The sequence below is a fragment of the Eschrichtius robustus genome, chromosome 16, assembly GCF_028021215.1.
Source record: "Eschrichtius robustus isolate mEscRob2 chromosome 16, mEscRob2.pri, whole genome shotgun sequence".
Lineage (NCBI taxonomy): Eukaryota > Metazoa > Chordata > Mammalia > Artiodactyla > Eschrichtiidae > Eschrichtius > Eschrichtius robustus.
The window spans coordinates 63,865,510-63,890,479 of record NC_090839.1 but is presented as its reverse complement, the minus strand read 5'-3'; the positions used below and the strand labels follow the sequence as shown (position 1 = coordinate 63,890,479).

Genomic DNA, 24,970 nt, shown 5'->3' with positions numbered 1-24,970 from the left:
TAAGACTCCACGCTCTCAATGCAGGGGGACCTGGGTTCAGTCCCTGGTCAGGGAACTAGATCCCACGTGGCGCAGCTAAGAGCCGTCACAGTCAAATAAATAAATAAGTATTAAAAAAAAAAAAAACTTCAAAAGACAAGAATTTTATATAAATGGAGACATACAGCATGTACTCCCTGCCCCTGCCCCGGCTTCTTTCAGAATAATAATAATAATTTTTTTCTTTAAAATAAATTTATTTATTTATTTTTGGCTGTGTTGGGTCTTCGCAGCTGTGCGCTGGCTTTCTCTAGTTGCGGCGAGCCGGGGCTACTCTTCGTTGTGGTGCGCGGGCTTCTCATTGCGGTGGCTTCTCTTGTTGTGGAGCATGGGCTCTAGGCACGTGGGCTTCAGTAGTTGTGGCACGTGGGCTCAGTAGTTGTGGCTCACAGGCTTTAGAGCACAGGCTCAGTAGTTGTGGCGCACAGGCTTAATTGCTCTGCAGCATGTGGGATCTTCCCGGACCAGGGGTCAAATGCGTGTCCTCTGCATTGGCAGGCGGATTCTTTTTTTTTTTTTTTAAAGATTTATTTGATTGATTGATTGATTGATTGCTATGTTGGGTCTTCGTTTCTGTGCGCGGGCTTTCTCTAGTTGTGGTGAGCGGGGGCCACTCTTCATCGCGGTGCGTGGGCCTCTCACTATCGTGGCCTCTCTTGTTGCGGAGCACAGGCTCCAGACGCGCAGGCTCTGTAGTTGTGGCTCACGGGCCCAGTTGCTCCGCGGCATGTGGGATCTTCCCAGACCAGGGCTCGAACCCGTGTTCCCTGCACTGGCAGGCAGATTCTCAACCACTGCGCCACCAGGGAAGCCCAGCAGGCGGATTCTTAACCACTGCACCACCAGGGAAGTCCCTCAGAATAATTATTTTGAGGTTCATCTATGTTGTTTTATGTACCAATAGTTTGTTTCTCCGGAGTTCTCTGGCAGTCCGGTGATTAGGACATCATGCTTCCTCTGCAGGAGGCGCAGGTTCGATCTCTGGTCAGGGAGCTAAGATCCCACGTGTCGCGTGGCCGAGAAAAAAAAGTTTGTTTCTCTTTATGGCTGAATAGTGTTTCATTGTATGGATGTACTAAATACGTTTATCCATTCACCTATTGATGGACATTCGGGTTGTTTCCAGTTTTGAGCTTTACAAACAAAGCTGTTATGAATATTCGTGTCCAAGTCTTTGCATGGACATGTGCTTTCTTTACTCTTGGTTAAATATCTCAGAATGGAGTGGCTGGGTCAAGTGGCAGGTGTATGTTTGACTTTTGAAGAAACTCACTTGGTAGCTTTATTTTGTATTTCTTTTATGCCTGAGGTTGAGCCTCTTTTAGTTTGATGAAAATCTATTTATGCACTGTTTTCTGTGAACAGGATGCTCATATACTTTGTCCATTTATTAAATAATCTGTCTCTCCAGCTATGTGTGATGCTATTTTCATCATGTGATAATTCCCATGTGTACTTGGTTCCTTTCTGGCCTCTCTCTTTTCCACTTGAACATAATATGGAGCCAGAAGACACTTAAGCAGTAATTTACAACCTCTTCATTTTGCCAATGAATAAATGAGTCCAGAGATATCAAGTGACTTTTCTAAGATCACACAGCTAATTGAAAAAGTAAAGAGATGAGCTAGCACTCCCCTCCAACCGTGGCGTTTCCAGTCTCACTAACAGCTAACATGGAGCAGACTTTATTTCAAAGACAAAAGATATGGCAAAAAATAGAAGTCATACAGGTCTGCTTTCAGATCACAATGGAATTAAACTCTAAATCAATATCAGAAAGACAGCTAGAAAAATCCTTAAATACTTGGAGATTGAAACACACTTCTAAATAACACATGAGTCAAAAAAGAAATCTCAAGAGAAAATTTTAAGTATTTTGAACTAAATGAAAATGCAGCTTATCAAAATGTGTGGGGTTCAATAAAAGCAGTGCTTACAGGGGAATTTATAGCACTGAATGCATATATCAGAAAAGAAGAAATATCTAGAATCAATAGGCTTCTGCCTGAGAAAACTAGAAAGAAGAGCAAATCAAAGAAAGCAGAAGAAAAGAAATGATAAAAACTCGAGCAGAAACCAATGAAGTTGGAACAGGAAACCAGAGAGAATCAACAAAACCAAAAGCTAGTTCTTTGAAAAGATAAGTAAAATTGACAAGCCTCTAGCCAGGCTAACTAAGAAAGAAAGAGAAAGGACACAAATTGCTGATAGCAGAAATGAGGGATGAGACATCTCTACACATCCCATGGACTTTAAAAGGATAGTAAAGGAATATAAACAACTCTATGCCCATAAATTTGATAACCTAGATGAAATGGACCAGTTCCTTGAAAGACACAATCTGCCAAAACTCACCCATGACGGAATAGACAATCTGAACAGACCTATATCTGTTAAAGAAATTGAGTCAATAATTAATAACCTTCCAACACAGAAATTACTAGGCCCAGTGGGTTCACTGATGAATTCTACCAAGCATTTAAAGAATACATTATACCAATTTTCTACACTCTCCTTCAGAAGATAGAAGCAGAGGGAATAATCCCCTAATTCTAGGAGGCCAGAATTACTCTACTATGAAAACCAGACAAAGACACTACAAGAAATGAAAATTACAGATCAATATCTTTTATCAATATAGATGCAAAAAACCTTAACAAAATATTAGCAAATCAAATCCAATAATGTATAAAAAGAATTGTGCACCATGACCAAGCAGGATTTATCTCAACTATGCAAGATTGGTTCAACGTTTGAAAATCAATTAATATAATTTATTACATCAACTAGCTAAAGAAGAAAGATCACAAGATAATATCAATAGATGCAGAAAAAGCATTTGACAAAATCTTACACGCATTCATGACAAAAACTCTCAGTAAACCCTGAGGAACAGAGGGGAACTTCCTCAAAATGATAAAGATGATCTACAAAAATCTACAGTTTATGTCATACTTGATGGTGAGAAACTAGAAGCTTTCCCCCTGAGATCAGGTACAAGACAAGAACATCCCTTTTCACTACTCCTTTTCAGCATAATACTGGCAGTCCTAGCTAATGCAAAAATATAGGGAAAGGATATATAAAGTACATAGACTGGGAAGGAAGAAATAAAACTGCCTTTCTTTGCAGATGACCATCTATATAGAAAATCTGAAAGTATCAACCAAAAAAATCCTGAAATTATTAAGCTATTATAGCAAGGTTGCAGAATGCAAGATTAATATACAATAGCCAATTGCTTTCCTATCTACTAGCAATGAACCTGTGGAACTTGAAATTAAAAACAATACCATTTACATTAGCACTCCAAAAATGAAATACCTAGGTATAAATCCAACAAAATATGTACAAGATCTACATGAGGAAAACTACAAAACTCTGAAAGAAATCAAAGAACTAAATAAATGGAGAGAGATTGCTTGTTCATAGATAGGATGACGCATTATTGTCAAGATGTCAGTTCTTCCCAATTTGATCTATAGTTTCAATGCAATCTCAATAAAAATCCCAGGAAGTTATTTTGTCGATATCAACAAACTGATTCTAAAGTTTATGAGGAGAGGCAAAAGACCCAGAATAGCCAATACAATATTGGAGGAGAAAAGCAAAGCTAGAGGGCTGACACAGCCTGACTTCTAAGACTTACTATAAAGCTACAGAATTTGAGAGTGTGGTATTGGTGAAAATATAGACAAATAGATCAATGGAACAGAATAGAGAGCCCAGATATAGACCTACATAAATATAGTCAACTGATCTTTGACAAAGGTGCAAAAGCAGCACAATGGAGCCAAGATAGCCTTTTCAACAAATGGTGCTGAAACAACTGGACATCCACATGTGAAAAAAAAAAATCTAGACACAGGACTTACACCCTTCACAAAAATTAACTCAAAATGGATTGCAGGGAATTCCCTGGCAGTCCGGTGGTTAGGACTCTGTGCTTTCACTGCTGAGGACGCAGGTTCAATCCCTGGCTGGGGAACTGAGATCCTGCAAGCCACGCAGCACAGCCAAAAAAAAATTAAAAAATGGATTGCAGACCGAAATGTAAAACACAATTATAAAACTCCTAAGGGACTTCCCTGGTGGTCCAGTAACTAAGATTCCACTCTCCCAGTGCAGGGGCCAGGGTTTGATCCCTGGTCAGGGAACTAGATCCCTCATACTGCAACAAAGATCCTGCACTCTGCAATGAAGATTCCTCGTGCCTCAACTAAGACCTGACACAGCCAAATAAGTAAGTAAATAAATATTTTAAAAGACAAAAAACAAACAAACAAACAACAAACCTCCTAGAAGATAACACAGCAGAAAATCTAGAGGACTGGGGATTTAATGATGACTTTTAAAATATGACACCAAAAGCATAATTCATGAAAGAATAAATTGATAAGCTGGAATTGATGAAAATTTAAAATGTCTGCCATGCAAAAGACACTGTCAAGAGAATGAAAAGATAAGCCACAGATTGGAAGAAAACATTTGCAAAAGATACATCTGATCAAGGACTATTATCCAAAGTACCCAAAGAACTCTTAAAACTCAACAACAAGAAAACACACCAACCAATTAAGGTATGGGCCAACAATATCACTGATGAACACAGATGCAAAAATCCTTAACAAAATACTAGCAAGCAGAGTCCAACAGCACATTAAAAGGATCATACACCACGATCAAGTGGGGTTTATCCCAGGCATGCAAGGATTCTTCAATATACGCAAATCAATCAATGTGATACACCATATTAACAAATTGAAGGAGAAAAACCATATGGTCTTCTCAAGAGATGCAGAAAAACCTTTTGACAAAATTCAACACCCATTTATGATAAAAAACCCTCCAGAAAGTAGGCATAGAGGGAACTTACCTCAACATAATAAAGGCCATATATGACAAACCCACAGCCAAAATCGTTCTCAATGGTGAGGAACTGAAACCATTTCCACTAAGATCAGGAACAAGACAAGGTTGTTTACTCTCACCACTATTATTCAACATAGTTTTGGAAGTTTTAGCCACAGCGATCAGAGAAGAAAAAGAAATAAAAAGAATACAAATCAGAAAAGAAGAAGTAAAGCTGTCACTGTTTGCAGATGACATGATACTATACATAGAGAATCCTAAAGATGCTACCAGAAAACTACTAGGGCTAATCAATGAATTCGGTAAAGTAGCAGGATACAAAATTAATGCAGAGATATCTCTTGCATTCCTATACACTAATGATGAAAAATCTGAAAGAGAAATTAAGGAAACACTCCCATTTACCATTGCAACAAAAAGAATAAAATACCTAGGAATAAACCTACCTAAGGAGACAAAAAACCTGTATGCAGAAAACTGTAAGACACTGATGAAAGAAATTAAAGATGATACAAACAGATGGAGAGATATACCATGTTCTTGGATTGGAAGAATCAACGTTGTGAAAATGACTATACTACCCAAAGCAACCTACAGATTCAATGCAATCCCTATCAAACTACCAATGGCATTTTTCACAGAAATAGAACAAAAAATTTCACAATTTATATGGAAACACAAAAGACCCCGAATAGCCAAAGCAATCTTGAGAAAGAAAAATGAAGCTGGAGAAATCAGGCTCCTGGACTTCAGATTATACTACAAAGCTACAGTAATCAAGACAGTACGGTACTGGCACAAAAACAGAAATATAGATCAATGGAACAGGATAGAAAGCCCAGAGATAAACCCACGCACATATGGTCACCTTATTTTTGATAAAGGAGGCAAGAATATACAATGGAGATAAAACAGCCTCTTCAATAAGTGGTACTGGGAAAACTGGACAGCTACATGCAAAAGAATGAAGTTAGAACACTCCCTACACCATACACAAAAATAAACTCAAAATGGATTAAAGACCTAAATGTAAGGCCAGACACTGTAAAACTCTTAGAGGAAAACATAGGCAGAACACTCTATGACATAAATCACAGCAAGATTCTTTTTGACCCACCTCCTAGAGAAATGGAAATAAAAACAAAAAGAAACAAATGGAACCTAATGAAACTTAAAAGCTTTTGCACAGCAAAGGAACCATACACAAGACTAAAAGACAACCTTCAGAATGGGAGAAAATATTTGCAAATGAAGCAACTGACAAAGGATTAACCTCCAAAATTTACAAGCAGCTCAAGCAAGTCAATATCAAAAACAAAAAACAAAAAACAACCCAATCCAAAAATGGGCAGAAGACCTAAATAGACATTTCTCCAAAGAAGATATACAGATTGCCAACAAACACATGAAAGGATGCTCAACATCACTAATCATTAGAGAAATGCAAATCAAAACTACAGTGAGGTATCACCTCACACCAGTCAGGATGGCCATCATCAAAAAATCTACAAACAATAAATGCTGGAGAGGGTGTAGAGAAAAGGGAACCCTCTTGCACTGTTGGTGGGAATGTAGATTGATACAGCCACTATGGAGAACAGTATGGAGGTTCCTTAAAAAACTAAAAATAGAACTCCCATATGACCCAGCAATCCCACTCCTGGGCATATACCCTGAGAAAACCATAATTCAAAGAGAGTCATGTACCACAGTGTTCATTGCAGCACTATTTACAGTAGCCAGGACATGGAAGCAACCTAAGTGTCCATCGACAGATGAATGGATAAAGAAGATGTGGCACATATATACAATGGAATATTACTCAGTCATAAAAAGGTCTGAGTTATTTGTAGTGAGGTGGATGGACCTAGAGTCTGTCATACAGAATGAAGTAAGTCAGAAAGAGAAAAACAAATATCATATGCTAACACATATATATGGAATCTAAAAAAAAAAAAAAAATTGGTTCGGAGAACCTAGGGGCACGACAGGAATAAAGACGCAGACATAGAGAATGGACTTGAGGACACTGGGAGGGGGAAGGGTAAGCTGGGATGAAGTGAGAGAGCGGCATGGACTTATAAATACTACCAAATGTAAAATAGATAGCTAGTGGGAAGCAGCCGCATAGCAAGGGGAGATCAGCTCCGTTCTTTGTGATCACCTAGAGGGGTGGGATAGGGAGGGTGGGAGGGAGACACAAGAGGGAGGAGATATGGAGATATATGTATATACATAGCTGATTCACTTTGTTATAAAGCAGAAACTAACACACCATTGTAAAGCAATTATACTCCAATAAAGATGTTAAAAAAAAAAAAAAAAGTTTGGGCCAAAAACCTTAACAGACACTTCCCCAAGGAAGGTACACAGATGGCAAATAAGCATATGAAAAGATGAGCCACATCATATGTCATCAGGGAAATGAAAGCTAAAACAAAAATGAATACCACTACATACTTATGTAAATGGCTGGGCTCTGAAACTGACAACATCAAATGCTGGTGAGGATGTAGAACAACAGGAATTCTCCTACATCTTTGACAGGAAAGCAAAATGGTAAGACTACTTTGGTTTTTGTCTTTTGTGGCCGAGTCGCACAGCTTGCGGGATCTCAGTTCCCTGACCAGGGATTGAACCCAGGCCACGGCACTGAAAACCCAGAATTCTAAGCACTAGGCCACCAGCCAACTCCTGGTACAGTTACTTTAGAATAGGGTTTAGTGGTTTCTTGCAAAACTAATTCTACTCTCACCATATGATCCAGCAATAGTGCTCCTTAGTATTTACCCAAATGAATTGAAAACTTATGTCCACACAAAAATCTCCACATGGATGTTTATAGCAGCTTTATCCACAACTGTCAAAATTTAGAAGCAACCAAGATGTCCCTCCGTAGGCGAGATAAACTGTGGTACATCCAGACAATGAAATATTATTCAGCTCTAAAGAGAAATGAGCTATCAAGCCATGAAAAGACATGGAGGAACTCTAAATGCATATTGCTACGTGAAAGACATCGATATGAGAAGGCTAGGTACTGTGTGATTCCAATTATATGGCATTCTGGCAAAGGCAAAACTACAGAGGCAGTAAAAAGATAAGTGGTTGCCAGGGACTTGGGGAGGGAGGGATTCAGAGGCTGATTACAGAGGATTTTTAGGGCAGTGAAAATACTCTGTATGATACTATAACGGTGGATATATGTCGTCATACATATCTCCAAACCCACAGAATGTACAACACCAAGGGTGAACCCTAAGGTAAACTCTGGACTTGGGATGATGATCATGTGTCAGTGTAGGTTCATCAGTGGTAACAAATGTACAATACCATTCTGATGGGGGATGCTGACCATGGGGAAGGCTGTGCGTGTACGAGAGCAGGGGGTATGTGGGAAATCTCTATGCCTTCCTGTCAATTTTGCCGTGAACCTAAAACTGCTCTGAAGAATAAGGTCTCACAAAATATGGCTGTAAGGACAAAATCTTCTGTGAAATCCCTTACCCACGTAAGAAGAGCTCACTGCGCCCCCTACTGGTCAGGTCTTCTCTGCCATGGGGTATCTCTCGCGGCAGCTCTGCAAAATCATGCGTCTTTTGATGGTTTAAAAAGAAGTCTTCTTATTTTTGGTAACTCTGACTTGGGTGTGATGGACCTTAGTTTATCCTCTGCCTTATTTCAGAACTGGAAGCTCAGTCTCCAGTTGTCTACCAACCCAATCCTGCAAGTTCTTTCAAGGAGGAAGCAGGACCTAGTTTTCGTGGGAGGATGAAGAAAGAGGTGGGAAGGCTTGTCTAGGAGGATCTGATTGTGAATCAAGTCCTCGAGTCCCAGAGCTTCATCCTATCTGGGCATCAGATTTTTGTCCAGTAATGACAGACACGGGGAAGGGAGGCCAGAGATGCCCGGAGCCCTACCCCAGTCAACTCCGGTAGACTGGGTGATGGCAAATCCCGCTGGTCATCAGAAAGGCCTGGGGGGCGGCTCCCCCACGGTGGTTCTGATTTTCCAGGCCTAGACTGTGATGTCGCTGTATTAACTGGGAAACACCACATGGAAGGTCGCACGGTTTTCTTTCAGATTCCTGACTGTGAAAGGAGAAGGAATCCAGACTTGTGGGCAGAGACCAGAGTCTCCTGGGGGAAGAGATGGAGGAAGTGATAACCACTGAGCAAAGCTGCCCAAGTCAAAAGAACAGGGACTCTGGAGCAACACTGGGTTTAAAATCCTCACAAGCTGTGTGACTTTGGGCAAGTGACTTAACCTCTCTGTGTCTCTTCTTCCTTGTCTGTACAACGGGCTGCTGCTAGTTCAGCCTTGCAGGTTGTTGTTGGTAGGGGCGGGCGGGCGGGGAGGTTTGACTGAATGAGTTAATATTCAGTGAGTGCTTTGCCCTGTACCTGTACAGTTTAAAAAATAATAATAAATAAATAAATAAATAAATTTATTTATTTATTTTTGGCTGTGTTGGGTCTTCGTTGCTGTGCACGGGCTTTCTCTAGTTGCGGCAAGCAGGGGCTACTCTTTGTTGTGGTGCGCGGGCTTCTCATTGCGGTGGCTTCTCTTGTTGCGGAGCACGGGCTCTAGGTGCGAGGGCTTCAGTAGCTGTGGCTCAAAGGTTCTAGAGCGCAGGCTCAGTAGTTGTGGTACATGGGCTTAGTTGCTCCGCGGCATGTGGGATCTTCCCGTACCAGGGCTCGAACCTGTGTCTCTTGCATTGGCAGACGGATTCTTAACCACTGTGCCACCAGGGAAGCCCCCAGTTTTTTTTTTTTTCATTGAGATATATTTGACATGTGACATTATGTGAGTTTAAGGCCTCCAACATATTAGTTTGATACATTTATATTGCAATACAATTGCCATCGTAGCATTAGCTAACACCTCTCTTGCATCATATAATTACCATTTCTTCTAGTGTTGGGAAAAATTCAATCTAGTTTCTTAGCAAGTTCAATGTTTACAATACCATTTTGTTGTCTATAATCACTGTACTGTGTATTAGGTCTCCAGGACTTATTTCTTTCCTAGTTGCAAGTATACAGTTTTCTAGTAACATTACTATCTATTCTTTGAAGTCCCGGGGAAATCTCTCCTTTGTAAATTGCTCCCAGTGACTCCCCACACAATAACCATTCCTTTCTAACCAGAGCTCTCCTTGGTACATTTCTTGCTTTTTTGCACGTGCATCTCATTTCCCTTCAAGAATTTTAGCTCCTCCAGGCCAGCCCTGTCAGATGTAGTTTTCTGCTTTTCCTCACAGCATTTAGTAGCCCCCCAGAACACATCGTGGGCCCCCAGGCAGCTGTAAGCTGAAGGGCCGTTTGAATCTTCAGCCCTATGGGGGTTTCTGCACTCAGCCAGTGAAGATGTTTGAGCTGGAGGACCGGAAGGTGAAATTACTGGTTTCAAAATATAAAAGAAAATGGCCCAAGTCTAAAAGCGTAACTAGGGAATTCCCCAGTGGTCCAGTGGTTAGGACTCAGTGCTTTCAATGCCAAGGGCCCAGGTTCAATCCCTGGTCAGGGAACTAAGATCCCACAAGCCACGTGGCATGGCCAAAAAAAAAAAAAAAAAAGACAAGCATAATTAATTATTTCCATAAGACATGATGTGTCAACCAGTCAAGTGGGTCTTAATTTAACTTTAACAAAATTACATTTAACTGTTAATTGAGGGATGAACGAACAAACAAATGTGGCTTATCCATTCGATGACACAATATTCAGCTATAAAAAGGAATGAAATACTGACACACACTACAGCACGACTGAACCTTGAAAGCATGGTCTCACTGAAAGAAGCCAGACACGACAGGCCACATACTGAATGATTCCATTTCTATGAAATGACCCAAAGAGGTAAATCCATGGAGACAGAAAGCAGAGCAGTGGTGACCAGGTACTGGGGTGACAGGAATGAGGAATGACTGCTTATGGGGGGGTGGGATTATCTCTTGTGGTGATGAAAATGTTCTAAAATTGGTTCTGCTGTTGGTTGCACAAGTCTGTGAAGATACTAAAAACCATTGAATTGTGTACTTTAAATAGGAGAATTGTGTGATATATTATCTCAGTAAAGTGGTTTATAAGAAAGCACACTTATTGTGGGAAGCAGGTGCATAAGAGGAGGGGCTGGTCCACGAGGCCTGCAGGGGCTGAAGGAGGTGGTGGCTGAGGAACTCGGCTGTCTGGAGCCTAAACACCAAAGGGTGTAGGTAGATGTGGGGCCTGGGATCACGTGTGAGAGGACCCCCGGCCTCCCAGAGGACTTGCGCCCCTTCTCTGCTGGTGGTCCTAATGTATGCAGGAGGGAGGCCTTGGGCCTGAAGGATTGAAACACCCCTCAGCTGCTGAGAGCCGTTTCCGAGGCTGGGCTGGCCCTTCTCTTTGCTTCGCCCACCATGAGTGCTGGGAAAGACAAGCCCAAAATCAGACCTCAGAACTCGACAGTGGTGATGGTTGCACAGTGTTGTGAATGTAGTCAGTGCCACCAAATTGCCACTTTAAAATGGTTAAAATGGTAAATTTTATGTTATATCTATGAGACCACACACACAAAAAGGCAAACCATGCTCTGTTGCCTTCTGCCCTGAGAGCTTCATTTCCAAGGCTTGAAGAGGCAAACCTTTTTGTTGCCCCCTAGACTGAAAAGGGATTTTTCCCCCTCACTGGTCAGAAGCCCCCTCCCTCCCTCCTCGTGCTAAGAACTCTATTGGAGGCTTCTGAATGGCTGGGTCTTTGCCCTGGAAGCCACCTCCTCCCCTTCCCGTCCCCAACTCCTGTGCTGGGAGTGTGAATTGAAGCTGAGCCCTCCGCTTTGGGAAAGAAGCTTCCTTTCTGGGCTGCTCTGAGCCGCTCTGGAGAGGGAGACTGGCTGTGTGGGGCTCCCTCGGGCCAGCGGCAGTGCCAGCGCCCATGGGTCTCCTTGGTCTGGTCCTGCTCTGGGTGCTGACGGCAGCGACTTCAGGGAGTAAGTAAAGCTGCTGCAACCCTATTCCTTCCGGGGTGGAAGAGCGGCAGCCCAGATGCACTTGGGACAGCGTTTTTATAGCCAAATGTATGTTTACCTGGCTTTCTGCTGCCTCCCTTGGTTTTGCCTTTCATGGGGAAAAGGAGGGAGAGATTACAGGTGGATCCCTCATCTCTCACTCCCAACTTTCCCCAACGTCCTCTGGAAACTGAGACCAGATCTGAAATCCTGAGTGAGGAAAAGCTGACTTCCAGACTCCCTGAGCCTGGGTGCAGGGATGCTTAGCTGTCTGCAGGGATACTAATACTCCGATGCAGGGTAGCAATGTGGAATGAACTTTATTTTTATTTATTTATTTTTTAAATGTTCCATTTTCTTCCCCTTTAACTTATCTTTTTTTTTTTTAAATTTAATTAATTAATTAATTTATTTTTGGCTGTGTTGGGTCTTCGTTTCTGTGCAAGGGCTTTCTCTAGTTGCGGCGAGCGGGGGCCACTCTTCATTGCGCTGCGCGGGCCTCTCACTATCGCGGCCTCTCTTGTTACGGAGCACGGGCTCCAGACGCGCAGGCTCAGTAGCTGTGGCGCATGGGCCTAGCTGCTCCGCAGCATGTGAGATCTTCCCAGACCAGGGCTCGAACCCGTGTCCCCTACATTGGCAGGCAGATTCTCAACCACTGTGCCACCAGGGAAGCCCCTGGAATGAACTTTAATTTGTTGTCTATTTACTGCAGGAAGGTACAGGACAGTGCTATCCATTAAAAATACAGTGCAAGCCAATATGTAATTTTAAATTTTCAAGCAGCCATATTTAAAACGTGTAAAAAAAAACCAAGGGAAATTAATTTGTTATTGTACTTAACCCAATATATCTAAAATAGCATTAGAAAATGTAATTGATATAAAAAGTATTAACAAGATATATTTCCTGTTCCTTGAAACCCAGTGTGTACTTTATACTTAGAACATATTTCAATTTGGATGCCAAATTTTCATTGCAAATACTTGATCTCTTCTTAGATTTCTTAAAATTTCAAGTTGAAAAAGTACTTTTGTATACTAAGTTGTTGCAAACATACTTAAAAGTTTTCCAATAACTGACTTGAGCACAGTTTTTAATTTAAATTTAATGAAAGGTTTCTTCATAACACCAGCCACATTTCACATGCGGCTGGTGGCTACTGTCCCAGACGGTGCAGGTCCCATCACAGCTGTTTTACTCACTGTATTTTCACCTATTTGCCTCTCACACAGCTGGTGTTTAGTGAATCTTGTGCTGGCTGGATACATAAATGAACGGGGATCCCAACTGACATCTGAGAAAGCTGAAATGAGACTTGATTTCATTTCTGGGCTGTAGAGATGACATCAGTTTCAATCCATTTCAGATCTCTCCCTAGAAGTGCTGGAAAGATTTATTACCTCCCAGCACTCACTGTTTTCCCCTCCTTGGTTGATTTATTTAGTAGGATCATCGAATGGTCTTTGTTTTTCTGGAGCCTTTTTTAAACTTTAGATATGTCTTTTTAAGTGCTTGAGAAATGGAAGGGAAACAGACTTGGTTCAAGCAGAATGCTCTCAGAACACACTTTACTCCTGGGAGCTCGTGGTGGACCTGGGCTTGTAGGCATCACTACCCTCGGCATAGCAGGGCGGAGAAGCAGATGTAGAGGTTATCGGCGGAGCAAAGAAGCCAGAATGCTGGGTCTGTGCACAACTGGGAGTTTAAAGATTATGCACACACATGTTCAATCTGGCACCCAGGGTCCAAGTGATCAGAGTTGAAAGAGAGTTGAAAGGGAGACTGATTGACTTAAATGTCTTTGAAATGTGATTTTATCCATTGATATTCTACTTTAATGCAAAGAGCATTTTGTTGGATGAGCCAAAACATTCAGGGGTAAAAAAAAAAAAAAACCCTGCCAAATACCCTAACATGTTCTATTATTTCAAAGGGTTTTAATGGAATGGTATAAAATGCACTTTCCCCCCATTCTGGGAAAGCGTATTTTTCTTAAGGGATTAAACAGGCTGGCGTGTGCAATGATTACCAGTTGAGGCACAGTGGGGTGGTTTTGAGGATAGAAATGGTATTATTGGAAAGTCATTGTATGAAAATGCCTGCAGATGGACCCCTGGCTAAGGCTGCTCTGGAAGGGTATGGATGATGCCCAGGAAATGCCCAGGTGTGTGGTTGGAAGGAAGGACAAACGAGGAGTGACAGTAGGTGGAAGTGGGGAGGCTTTCAGGTGAGGTTGGGACGGGCAGATGGAGAGATGCTGACCCTTCCCAGGCAGGTAGTCTGAGGATCCCCTGCAGGGTGTCCTCGGCAGCCTGAGGAGGTCCCTGGCCGTTCTGTTCATACTCTGGTTGTTCTGCAGCTTAGATGGAGGCTAAATGAGGTATTACGAGATCTGCTGGGGAGCCAAACTAGATAACCATCCTTTACTGCTGTAGCCTCTCGGTCTTGCCTTTGTTGGTTCACCTGTTCCTTTATTCACTCACTCACTTATTCCTTCATGATAACGTAGTGGTTAAGGCTGTGGACTCAGGGTGCCTGGGTTCAAACCCTGGCTCCCCTCCTAACTGTGTGCTCTCAGTCTCTGTGCCTCAGTGTCTTTATCTGTAAAATGGGAATAATAATTGCCCTTACCTCAGGGGATTCTCAGGAGATTGAAGGCGTTTAATGTATAAAGTGCTTGGAACAGTGCTTGGCACACGGTAACTGCTGTTCAAGTGTTAGTTGTATTCATTCATTTAATCATTCCAGTCTGTCCTGGCGATCAGGAGCTGGGGGATACAATTTTGACAAAGGTGACCAAAATAATGAAATCATTAAAGTTTCACGAGCCTTATGAAGAGAATAGGATGCTAAGATAGACTACCAGGTCTGTATCAGAGATAGACACTGACAGGTGAGGACAGAGAGAGATGTTTTATTGATTGATTGACTGATTTGGCTGTGCTGTGTCTTAGTTGCGGCATGTGGGATCTTTAGTTGTGGCATACGGGATTCAGTTCCCTGACCAGGGATTGAACCCGGGCCCCCTGCATCGGGAGCTCAGGTCTTAGCCACTGGACCACCAGGAGAGTCGCCAGGGAGAGATGTTTATGCTGAGGCCTGAAGGAGCCTAGGATGTGAGAGCAGGTGGAAGAGTGTTGAGGCCAGAGGGAACAGCACGTGCAAAGGCCTTGAGATGGAGAAGGACCAGCATGGCTGGAGGTCAGGAGTGGGGGTGAGATGTGGCCAGAGGGGCAGACAGAGGCCAGCTCTCATGGGAAGGATTTTATTATGAGTGCATATGGGTTGGGGTGGGTGGCGGGGGAGACTTAGGAGCTGTTAAGCAGGGAGTGATGTGATTGGATTTAGACTTTTAAAACATGACTAACTGTGGGGGATGAACTGTGGACATGGGGGATAATTAGGAGGCTGCTGCAGTTGTCTAGGTGAGAGAAGATGTGACTTTGCCTAGAGTGATGGTGATGGAGATGGAGAGAGAGAAGGATAGAAGGAGGGAGGGAGGAATGAATAGAGGGGGGGATGGATGGGTAGATGGAGGGAGGGAGGGAGACCTGATGGAATTGGCAGCACTTGCTGACACATGGGACTTGGGGTGATGATAAGGGAAAAGAGGGGAAGCACACACAACTCCCAGGTACCAGCTCCAGCAATGGGGTGACGGTGGTGCCAGTGCCCAAGATGGGGAAGAGCAGGGTGGGGACGGGGCAGGGAGTCACTCCCAGCCCCATGAGAGAGAGGAGAGCTGGAATGATCTTTTTGTCCCCTTGGCCCCCGGACCCTTAAATGTCCTCTTTCAAGAGCAGGTCAGCAGCCCATGGGGTGGGGCTGTTGCATGCCTCCTCCTGGCCTTGCCCTGGTTCCATCTGACTTGTGATTTCAGAAATTCCAGACTCGCTGGTGGAGCAGGCGGCCTTCTGCATGACTTCATGCTCAGGTGAGCAAGTTTCTCTGGAGACCTTATCACACTTCTGGTGACCCTGAACCTGAGACAGGGTGGGGGAGGCGAAGCTGACCACTGCCAGGTGTGATTAGGGACAACCCCAGAGGGCCTTGGCCACCTTCCCAGGGAGGCCATTTGGGAGGAGCAAGACCCATTCTGCAAAGGCCACCAAGTCCCCAGCATTTAGAGAAGCAAATAGCACCCTCAGGTTACAATGGCCTTAAGCCATCCCAGCCCTGAGGCCCCTGGGCTATTTCCTCATACCTTGTGGTCTCCAGGTGGAGTAAAAGACTTTAGCCAAGTGATTCTATTTGCATCTTGGGGTGGAGTAGATTAGAGAAACTTGGGGCAAATTGTTTGGAAAGAAGCATTTTGGGAATGTGAGATGTGGTTATATTTCAGCACAAAGAAATTAACATGAATATGTTAATTCAATTCCAAGCTCAGGAAAAGGGTGAGGTGTCATAATTAATAATTTAATAGTATTTTGCACTTGGTCCGCTGGTCTAAATAGAAGGTTCAAGAATCATAGACTCTGATAAACCATAATGGAAAAGAATATATAAAAATATCTATATGTGTATAACCGAGTCACTTTGCTGTACAGCAGAGATTGGCACATTGTAAATCAACTAGACTTCAATTAAAAAAATAAATAAAAAAGAAGGAAAGAAAGAAAGAATCACAGACTCTGCTCCCTAGATCTGATCTTCCCCAGAGCACCTACTTCACCTCCCCACTACCTCCAATACCTCCAGACTGGCCAGCCCTACAGCTCTGTTTTCTGTAAAGATCAGGATAATCTCTCCAACCCACCTCCTGCCCCCACTGATATCCACCAAGGCAGTAGGTGAGGAATCAGACTGCCAAGGTTTGGATCTCAGCTGTGCAACCTTGGGTAAGTTAGTTAACCTCTCTGAGCCTCGGTTTCCAACTCTGTAAAATGGAGAAAATAAGAGTGCCCACCTCAAAGTTGTTATGAGGCTTCCATAAGTTAATATAAAATAGATCAGTGGTCCTCAACAAGGATGATTGTATCTCCCAGGGACATTTTGCAAATTCTGGAGACATTTTTGCTTGTCACAACTGGGGTGTGCTACTGGCATCTAGTGGGTGGAGGCTGGAGATACTGCTAAACATCCTACAGTGCACAACAGAATTATACGGCCCAAAATATTAATACTGCCGAGGCTGAAAAACTCTGATGTGTATAAAGCTCTTAGAAGAGGGCCTAGAACACTGGGTAACATTTATTAAGCATTTATTGTTATTATCTTTATTTTCTCCTTCACTCTCTTGGGGTCTGCAGCCACCCAGCCTTCCCCTGAGTTGGGAGCAGGCAGCTCATAGACCAAAGGAGAGAGGGAGGTGGCAGTAAGGATGGCTAAGTAGTCCAGGTGGAGTTGAGTCTCAAAAGGTTTTGTATTGTCAAGGTGACACTGCGTCCTCTGCCCTCCAGGTTCAGCTGATCCCCACCTCCCCCTGGGCACCAGATACACCTATCACTTTTCCACCAACACCAGCACCAGCCTGCAGGGGGCCCAGGAGGAGGGGAGTGGCCTTGGTCTCCAAGGCTTGGTCACCCTTGATGTGCTTGGCCCCTGCCAGATGGCTTTACGGGTGAGTATCTTTGGGTAACCAGGAGGTCACGTTGACATGGGGGAGGGCCAAGGGGAAGCCACAGTCCCTGAAATTTCCCATTTGTCTGATAAATGGAGAGGAACTTTCTGAGGAATCTCAAATTCAGCGAGTGAGGGCTCTAGAGTAACACGGGAACAGGGTGCCATTTTGGTTGTAGGAGGTATCATGGTATGGTAGGTCCAGTGCGGGGAGGAGCGGGGGTTAAAGAAGGAGTGAAGGGTATTTCTTGGAGTAAGTAGAGCCACAGGATGGGGACAAGCTGTGTCCTTGGGAGGACTGAGGGTCACAACTGGGGAAGCTGCAAGTCCCAGGGGTGAGCAAAGTCAAAGCAAGTTAAGGTCTTGTAGACAAAGGAGCAGACTAGGGTGGTCACGGAAGACCTGGTTGGGGCCTCCAGGCCTGCCCTGGGTTCCTTTGTACAGGCGCACCTCGGAGATATTACAGGTTCGGTTCCAGGCCACTGAAGTGAAGCAAATATTGAAATAAAGCAAGTTACACAAATTTTTTGGTTTCCCAGTGCATATCAAAGCTATGTTCACACTATACTGTAGTCTGTTAAGTATGCAATAGCATGATGTCTAAAAAAAGTACATGCCTTAAATAAAAAGTATTTTACTGCTAAAAAATGCTAATTATCATCTGAGCCCTCAGTGAGTTGTACTACCTAATAGTAACATTAAAGATCGCTTACACAGCTCATGCTAACAAAATAATAATGAAAAAATTTGAAATATTTTTAAAATTACTAAAATGTGACACAGAGACAAAATGAGCAAATGTTCTTGGAAAAATTGTGTTGATAGATTTGCTTGATGCAACCTTCAGTTTGTACAATAAAAAACGCAATATCTGGGAAGCACGATAAAACGAGGTATGCCTGTACTGGGCAGTGGTGGTGTTAGTACTGGCTTCAGTCAAGGTGGAATTATGAGCTAGATTCTCTTGGTGGTTGTAGGTTTCTTTTTCATCAAGATTTTCCTGAAGTTCCTCCATGTTCTTGCAAGTGGAAATGCCTGCCCATGCTTCTCTCTCCCCTTTCTGATGACTCTCATGTGTTTCCTGGACAAACCCTCCCACCCTGCCTAAATGGCCTCTTAGTTTTCACTAAAGTCTTATGTCCTATTTGGGAAGCGTTTTTGAACTGGCTGGAGCACTTGCTGACAAGAGTTTCTCAAAACTGCTTTGGGGGATTCCCTGGCTGTCCAGTGGTTAGGACTTGGCGCTTTCATTGCCAGGGTTGTTTGGGGAACTAAGATCCTGCAAGCCAGGCGGCGCGCGGCAAACAAACAAACAAAAAACAAAACCCAAACTCTTTTGTTATGTTTCATGTAGACCTCCGGATGGAGTCTTTTATGGGGTGGCTCTGAGCTGCCTCTGAATTCTTAAACTATCCAAAATGTTAGTCCTGGTCAGAGCTGCCACTTTACTAGTCTTGGCTGTCCTTTAATGTCTCTCAAAACACTAGTAGTTGTTTTTTCTGCAGGGCCAGTTTTCACAAGGCAAATTGTGTACTGCGGTTATATTTGCTTGTTTGCTTTGTTTTTAGCATTAAAAAAATTGATAATGTCAAATGTTGGCAAGGGTAGAAAGAATTGGCTCATTTCAAAGATTTGTGGCACAGGGACTTCCCTGGCGGTCCAGTGGTTAGGACTCCACGCTTCCACTGCAGGGAGTGTGGGTCCAATCCCTGGTCGGGGTATTAAGATCCCACAAGCCACGTGGTGCAGCTAAAACAAAAAACAAAAAAAACTATTTGTGGCATAAATGGAAAATTTACAGCCACTCAGGAGGCAATCAATTAGATATATTTTTGAGGGAAAAGGGTGAAAATAAGTATTGAGAACAATGAATTTCACTGATTAAACACTCCTCTGTAGCCACCCCCAGATCAAGAAAACCCCATAACCGCCCTCATTCTCTCCTCCAGTCACTTCTGCCAAAGGCTCTCCTGAGTTCTAGCATGATTTCTAGCACCATAGATTAGTTTTGCCTGTCTTTGAACTTCTCTTTAAATATTTATTTATTTATTTAGGCTGCGGCCGGGTCTTAATTGCGGCATGCGGGCTTCTTAGTTGCGGCATGTGGACTCTTAGTTGCAGCATGCAGACTTCTTAGTTGTGGCACGTGTGATCCAGTTCCCCGACCAGGGATCGAACCCGGGCCCCCTGTATTGGGAGCTCAGAGTCCTACTCACTGGACCACCAGGCAAGTCCCTGAACTTCTCTTTAATGGAATCATACAGGATGTTCTCTTTTGTGCCTGGCTTCTTTTTATTTTGATTAAAAAAAAAAAATTTTTTTATTGTGGTAAAATGTACATAACATAAAATTTACCATTTTAACCATTTCAAGTGTACAATTCAGCAGCAATAAGTACATTCCTAATGTTGTGTAACCATCACCACTCTCCATATCCAGAACATTTCATCATCCTAAACAGAAGCACTGTACCTCTTAAACACTAACTCCCCTTTTCTCCTTCTCACAGCCCCTGGTAACCTCTATTCTACTTTCTGTCCCTATGAATTTGCCGATTCCAGGTGTCTCATGTAAGTGCAGTCACTTATCACATACAACTCACGATCAACCTGTGACCTTTTGTGTCTGGCTTCTTTCACCTTTTATAAGGTCTTTAAGGTTCATCCACATTGTAGCATGTAGCAGAACTTCATTACCCCCCCCCCTTTTTTTTTAATATGATACTTTCCAGCTTTGTTTCTTTTTTTAATATTTATTTATTTATTTTGGCTGCGCCAGGTGTTTGTTGCGGCATGCGGGCTTCTTCGTTGTGGCATGTGAACTCTTAGTTGCAGTATGCATATGGGATCTAGTTCCCCGACCAGGGATCGAGCCTGGGCCCCCTGCATTAGGAGTGTGGAGTCTTACCCACTGGACCACCAGGGAAGTCCCCCCCACCTTTATTTTTTAAATATGTTGGTGTTGTAATGTATTTTAATTCAATGTGTATATTTTTATTTTTATTTTAAAAAATTTTTTGGCCACGCCACACGACATGTAGGATCTTAGTTCCCCGCAGGGATCGAACCCGTGCCCCTGCATTGGGAGCATGGAGTCTTAACCACTGGACTGCCAGGGAAGTCCCCAGAACTTCATTCCCTTTTAAAAAATTAGTTTTTATTTTTTTATTGTAAAAACGCTATAAAGTTTACCTTTTTTTTTCATATTTATTTATTTATGTATTTATTTGGTTGCGTCTGGTCTTAGTTGTGGCAGGCAAGCTCCTTAGTTGTGGCTCACAGGCTCCTTATTTGCAGCTCTCCGACTTCTTAGTTGCAGCACATGGGCTCCTTAGTTGTGGCAGGTGAGCTCCTTAGTTGCGGCTTGAGGGCTCCTTAGTTGTGGTGTGATGTCTCCTTAGTTGCGGCACGTGGGCTCCTTAGTTGCGGCAGTGGGCTCCTTAGTTGTGGTTCGCTGGCTCCTTAGTAGCAGCATGCATGTGGGGTCTAGTTCCTGGATCAGGGATCGAACCCGGGCCCCCTGCATTGGGAGCACGGAGTCTTAACCACTGCACCACAAGGGAAATCCCAGTTTAACCTTTTAAAGTGTGCAGTTCAGTAGGTTTTAAAAAAAAAAATCTCTCTCCTGTCTCTACTTAACTTTTAAAACATATGCTTTAAAAATACAGTTATCATGGATAGCTTTCAAGCAAGTGGTCAGACATAAGTGGTATTGGTAATGTGCCCGAGGGGTTCATTGTCCAGGACCACATCTCAATGTCAAGTGGAACTGTATTTCACCCTAAGATTTCAAGCCTGGGTTACTGGGGAGGTGACAGACCCTCTGTCGGGGGAGGGGAGCTGGTGTTGAGGAGACAGGGGAATTAGGTTTTAGACAAGATGAATGAGGACTAGTTACATTGAAAAAGTGAAATCACGGGGCAGTGAAACCATGTGATACTATAACGATGGATACATGTCATCATACATTTGTCCAAACCCATAGAATGTACGACACCAAGGAACCCATATGTATACTACGGACTCTGGGTGATAATGATGTGTCAGTGTAAGTTCATCAGTTGTAACAAATGTCCCACGCTGGTGGGGATGTTGATAATGGGGAGGCTGTGCATATATGGGGGCAGGGAGTATACAGGAAATCTCTGTACCTTCCCCGCAATATTGCTATGAACCTAAAACTGCTCTAAAAATACTCTAATTAAAAAAAAATGAAACCAGTCAGGTTAGGGATGCAGGCTTTAGGCGTGATTTTATTCATCTTTAGAGAGCCCATCTTTTGCAATAAGTACACACACACACACTCACCCCCCCAAACACACACGCGCAGCCATGGTGGTATTGGGACATCCAAGTCTTTTATTCAAGATGACAAAGCTTTTTTTTTGGTTTGCTTTGCAATCCTAACTTAGTTTTGTTTATACTGTGGAGCCATATGAATCTCTCACTCAAACTTCCAGGGCCTTTTGGGGCAAAACGAGAAGCTAATGAGAACTTTCTGTACATTGAGTGGGGAGCAGAGGTGCCTGGCTATTTCAATTATTTATCCCTAGAGATATTCAGCATCTATCTACCACCCCGACACTAGACTCTTCCGCTCAAGGGAAGGATCTCTCTGCCTAACGCTCCACGTGGATCATGCTGGGTCCCAGAACTGCTTTAGGTGGTGCGGGTGCTGGTGCGGTCCTGGAATTCCCCAGGAGAGGTCACCAGCTCTCCGTGCTTTCCGCTTCAGCTCCAACACTTCCAGGTGACATCCATCCTGGGGTCCAAGGTGGAAGTTCTGAAGGAGTCAGAGAGTTTGAGGTAAGACGCTGGGCCTCGCTCCCGGTGGGGCTGGATATGTGAGCCCTGCTCCCTCTTCCAACGGCCGCCGGGCACTGGGTGCACCAAATTATATTGGAAGAACCCGATTCGGGTGACCCCAATGCAGCAGAAAGAGGCCGTCTCGGACTGAAGTTCAAAGAGGGTTCCACCTTTGTTTTGACCGTGTAAACACCCAGACCAGACCATTGATGAGAACCACTGGGAGCTGTCGTGATGTGGGAGCCTTGAATGACTCCACATTGCCTCAGGCGGCCTTCCCTTATCTGGTGGAAGGAACTCACCCCATATTTTCCTGGCTGTCACGCCCAGCATGTCCAGATTTTGTGTCTGCCCAGCACCCTCTGGCCTTCATCCTTAAGAACATTCTGGAAGACACTGGGCACCCATTGAGGTCTGCCCTTCTCCCTCCCCACCCCCGCTAAGATGGGGGTTTTCCTGGAGGCCCATAGCTTCTCCCTTCCCAAGCCAAGCTCCCATCTGTGACTCAGCCAAGCCTGGAACTCTCCCTCGGCTGTGTTTCCCAGGGCTCCTGACAGCGGCTTCAGTGGCCTCAAAGCTCAGTCCAGCCACCAGCTTGAGGACAAGCCCATCTCCACAGATTCCTCTTCCTTTTTTATTGCAAATTCATTTGTTGAAAAAATAAAGCCTTTGTGTGGGCAAAGGGGGATGGGGGGTGCTGCTGAGGGGGCAGATGGAGCCCTCCTGAAAAGCTCAGGGTGGCCTTCTCCGAGGGGACAGCCTGGGCTATTGTCCCTGGGCGCCTCATCAGACATGCAAGTGGGCAGGGCTGTCAGCTCCTGAGAGACCAGACTGACACTAGCTATTCTGGAAGGGGCGGGCGCCATTAGCATTTCTCTAGCCTGAGGCCTGAGGCCCTGGGGGCTGCCTCCAGTGGGGGTAGGCTTGGGGGCCCCAGACTCCACTGGGAGCTGGAGAGGGGGCGGTGACCTCCCCCGGGAGGTTCAATAGGGCCACTTTTATCCCTCAAGATTCTGCTTGCTGGCTAGCTGGTGGGGTTTGGGGTTTTAGCAGTTTTCCCTTTATCGTGGGGCACCTCTCCCACCTCCATCCATCGTCCACAAAGATGGGCACTCCCCCAGGCCTCACCCCCGACCTGCCCCATCCCCTCCCTCACCAGGCCATACCAGACACAGGCTCCTTGTGGTCAGGCGAGGGGGTGGCGGGAAGAGAGCATTGGGCTGAACTCTGGTCCCAGCTCCTCGCAGACTGGCTGTGTGATCCCCTCCAGTAGCTCCCCCAACCCCATTTCCTCCTCTGTACAGTACTGGAGTCTCAGACACTTCCAGCTCAGGGTTCCTGAGACCTGTGACTCTGGAGCCATCCTGCCTGGGTTAGAATCCCAGCTGTGGCCCTTACCACTCTGAGCCTTAAGCTTCCTCATATACAGCGTGAGTGGGGGATGCTTGCTCCCTGGTGCGCTGGGAAAACGAGACGCTTTGCAATGCAGGATGCCCTTGGACGCTCAGCTTTCTATTTATTCAAGCTGGGTTGACACAGGTACGTTTCGTCCAAGTGGCGGCAAGGTTGGGAGCAGCTTGGAGCAAAGAGTGGGCTGCCTCCTGTGTAGTTTGAGAAGTAGCTGGAGAGCTGAGCTGAGGAGGGAAGTGAGGCCATTTGGGGGGATATAGGGGTACCTGGGCGCTTCCCATGGGACTGACCTATGGCGGGGGGCGGGCAGGAAGGTCAGGGATGTTCTGGCCCTGACGCGGAAGAGGTGGCCTGGGGCCTTGGAGGGGTCCCCCTGACGCCCGGCCCCCGCGCAGTGCCGCTCTGGGCCGCGTGCCGCTGCGCTTCGTCCTGCACGCAGGGCGCGTGGCACGCCTGTGTCCTGGCCACCCCGAGCCGCGCTGGGCGCTGAACGTGAAGCGCGCTGTGCTGAGCCTCCTGCAGGGTCGCCCGGGCACCCGCAGCCCCCAGACCATCGAGGAGGTAAGGTTGGAGCCTGGAGGGGGTGGGTGGTCGAGTGAGGGGGGAGCAGGGGGCTGACTGGGCCCCGCTCGCCCAGGTGGACATCCTGGGCAGGTGTCCCACCACGTACCAGCAACGCGGAACCAGGCTGCACAAGACCAAGGACCTGGCGCGATGCTCCTTGCGCAGGGTGCGCGCCTCCCTGCGCTCCCAGGCCCTGCCCGCCGCGGAGGTGAGTGCTGTGCCCGAGACCCTCCCATCCTCCCTGCCGTGCCGCCTTCTTTCCCCTCCTCCCTCCTTAGCCCCCCTCCCTTTTCTCTGCTCCCCCTCCCCCCTCCATCTCTCAGCTCCTCTGCCCACCACCCTGCCCCCCTCCCGCTGCCTCTGTCCTTTCCCTTCCCCCACTTCTTCTCGAGACATCCTCCTCTCCCTCCACCCCTCACCCTACCCCCTCTTCCCCTCCCCTCCTCTTCCCCTCTCCTCCTCTGGGGTCTGTAGCTCCCTGCAGGTGAAAGTGTTGTGTAAATAGTAAGCAACTGTGTAAGGATAAGGGATGATCACTGCTAACACGATTATGCAAAGCCTCAGCATCTGGAGGCTGATGCAGGACTGCAGACTCTGGTGGTGTTACTCATTTTCCAGCTGAGGCTTTATCGTTCCTCTCCTTGGGATTACTGCTTACTGCACGTTCTTGCTTTTCTTGGCCTTCCACCTCTCTCTATGGGGAGGGGGGTCCTGAAGCTCCAAGG

At 45.1% G+C, this 24,970-nt stretch overlaps 1 protein-coding gene across 1 annotated transcript in view; it reads left to right on the top strand.

Annotated features, from left to right (window-relative positions):
- The window catches only part of LOC137750418 (uncharacterized), a 183,452-nt gene that overhangs the window by 15,507 nt on the left and 142,975 nt on the right, over positions 1-24,970 (top strand). Inside the window, exons 2-7 of the mRNA XM_068524779.1 lie at positions 11,815-11,886; positions 15,788-15,841; positions 17,307-17,467; positions 22,201-22,271; positions 24,077-24,242; positions 24,319-24,462. Of these exons, the coding sequence (XP_068380880.1) occupies positions 11,815-11,886; positions 15,788-15,841; positions 17,307-17,467; positions 22,201-22,271; positions 24,077-24,242; positions 24,319-24,462 (668 nt within the window). The remainder of the gene's footprint in view (positions 1-11,814; positions 11,887-15,787; positions 15,842-17,306; positions 17,468-22,200; positions 22,272-24,076; positions 24,243-24,318; positions 24,463-24,970) is intronic.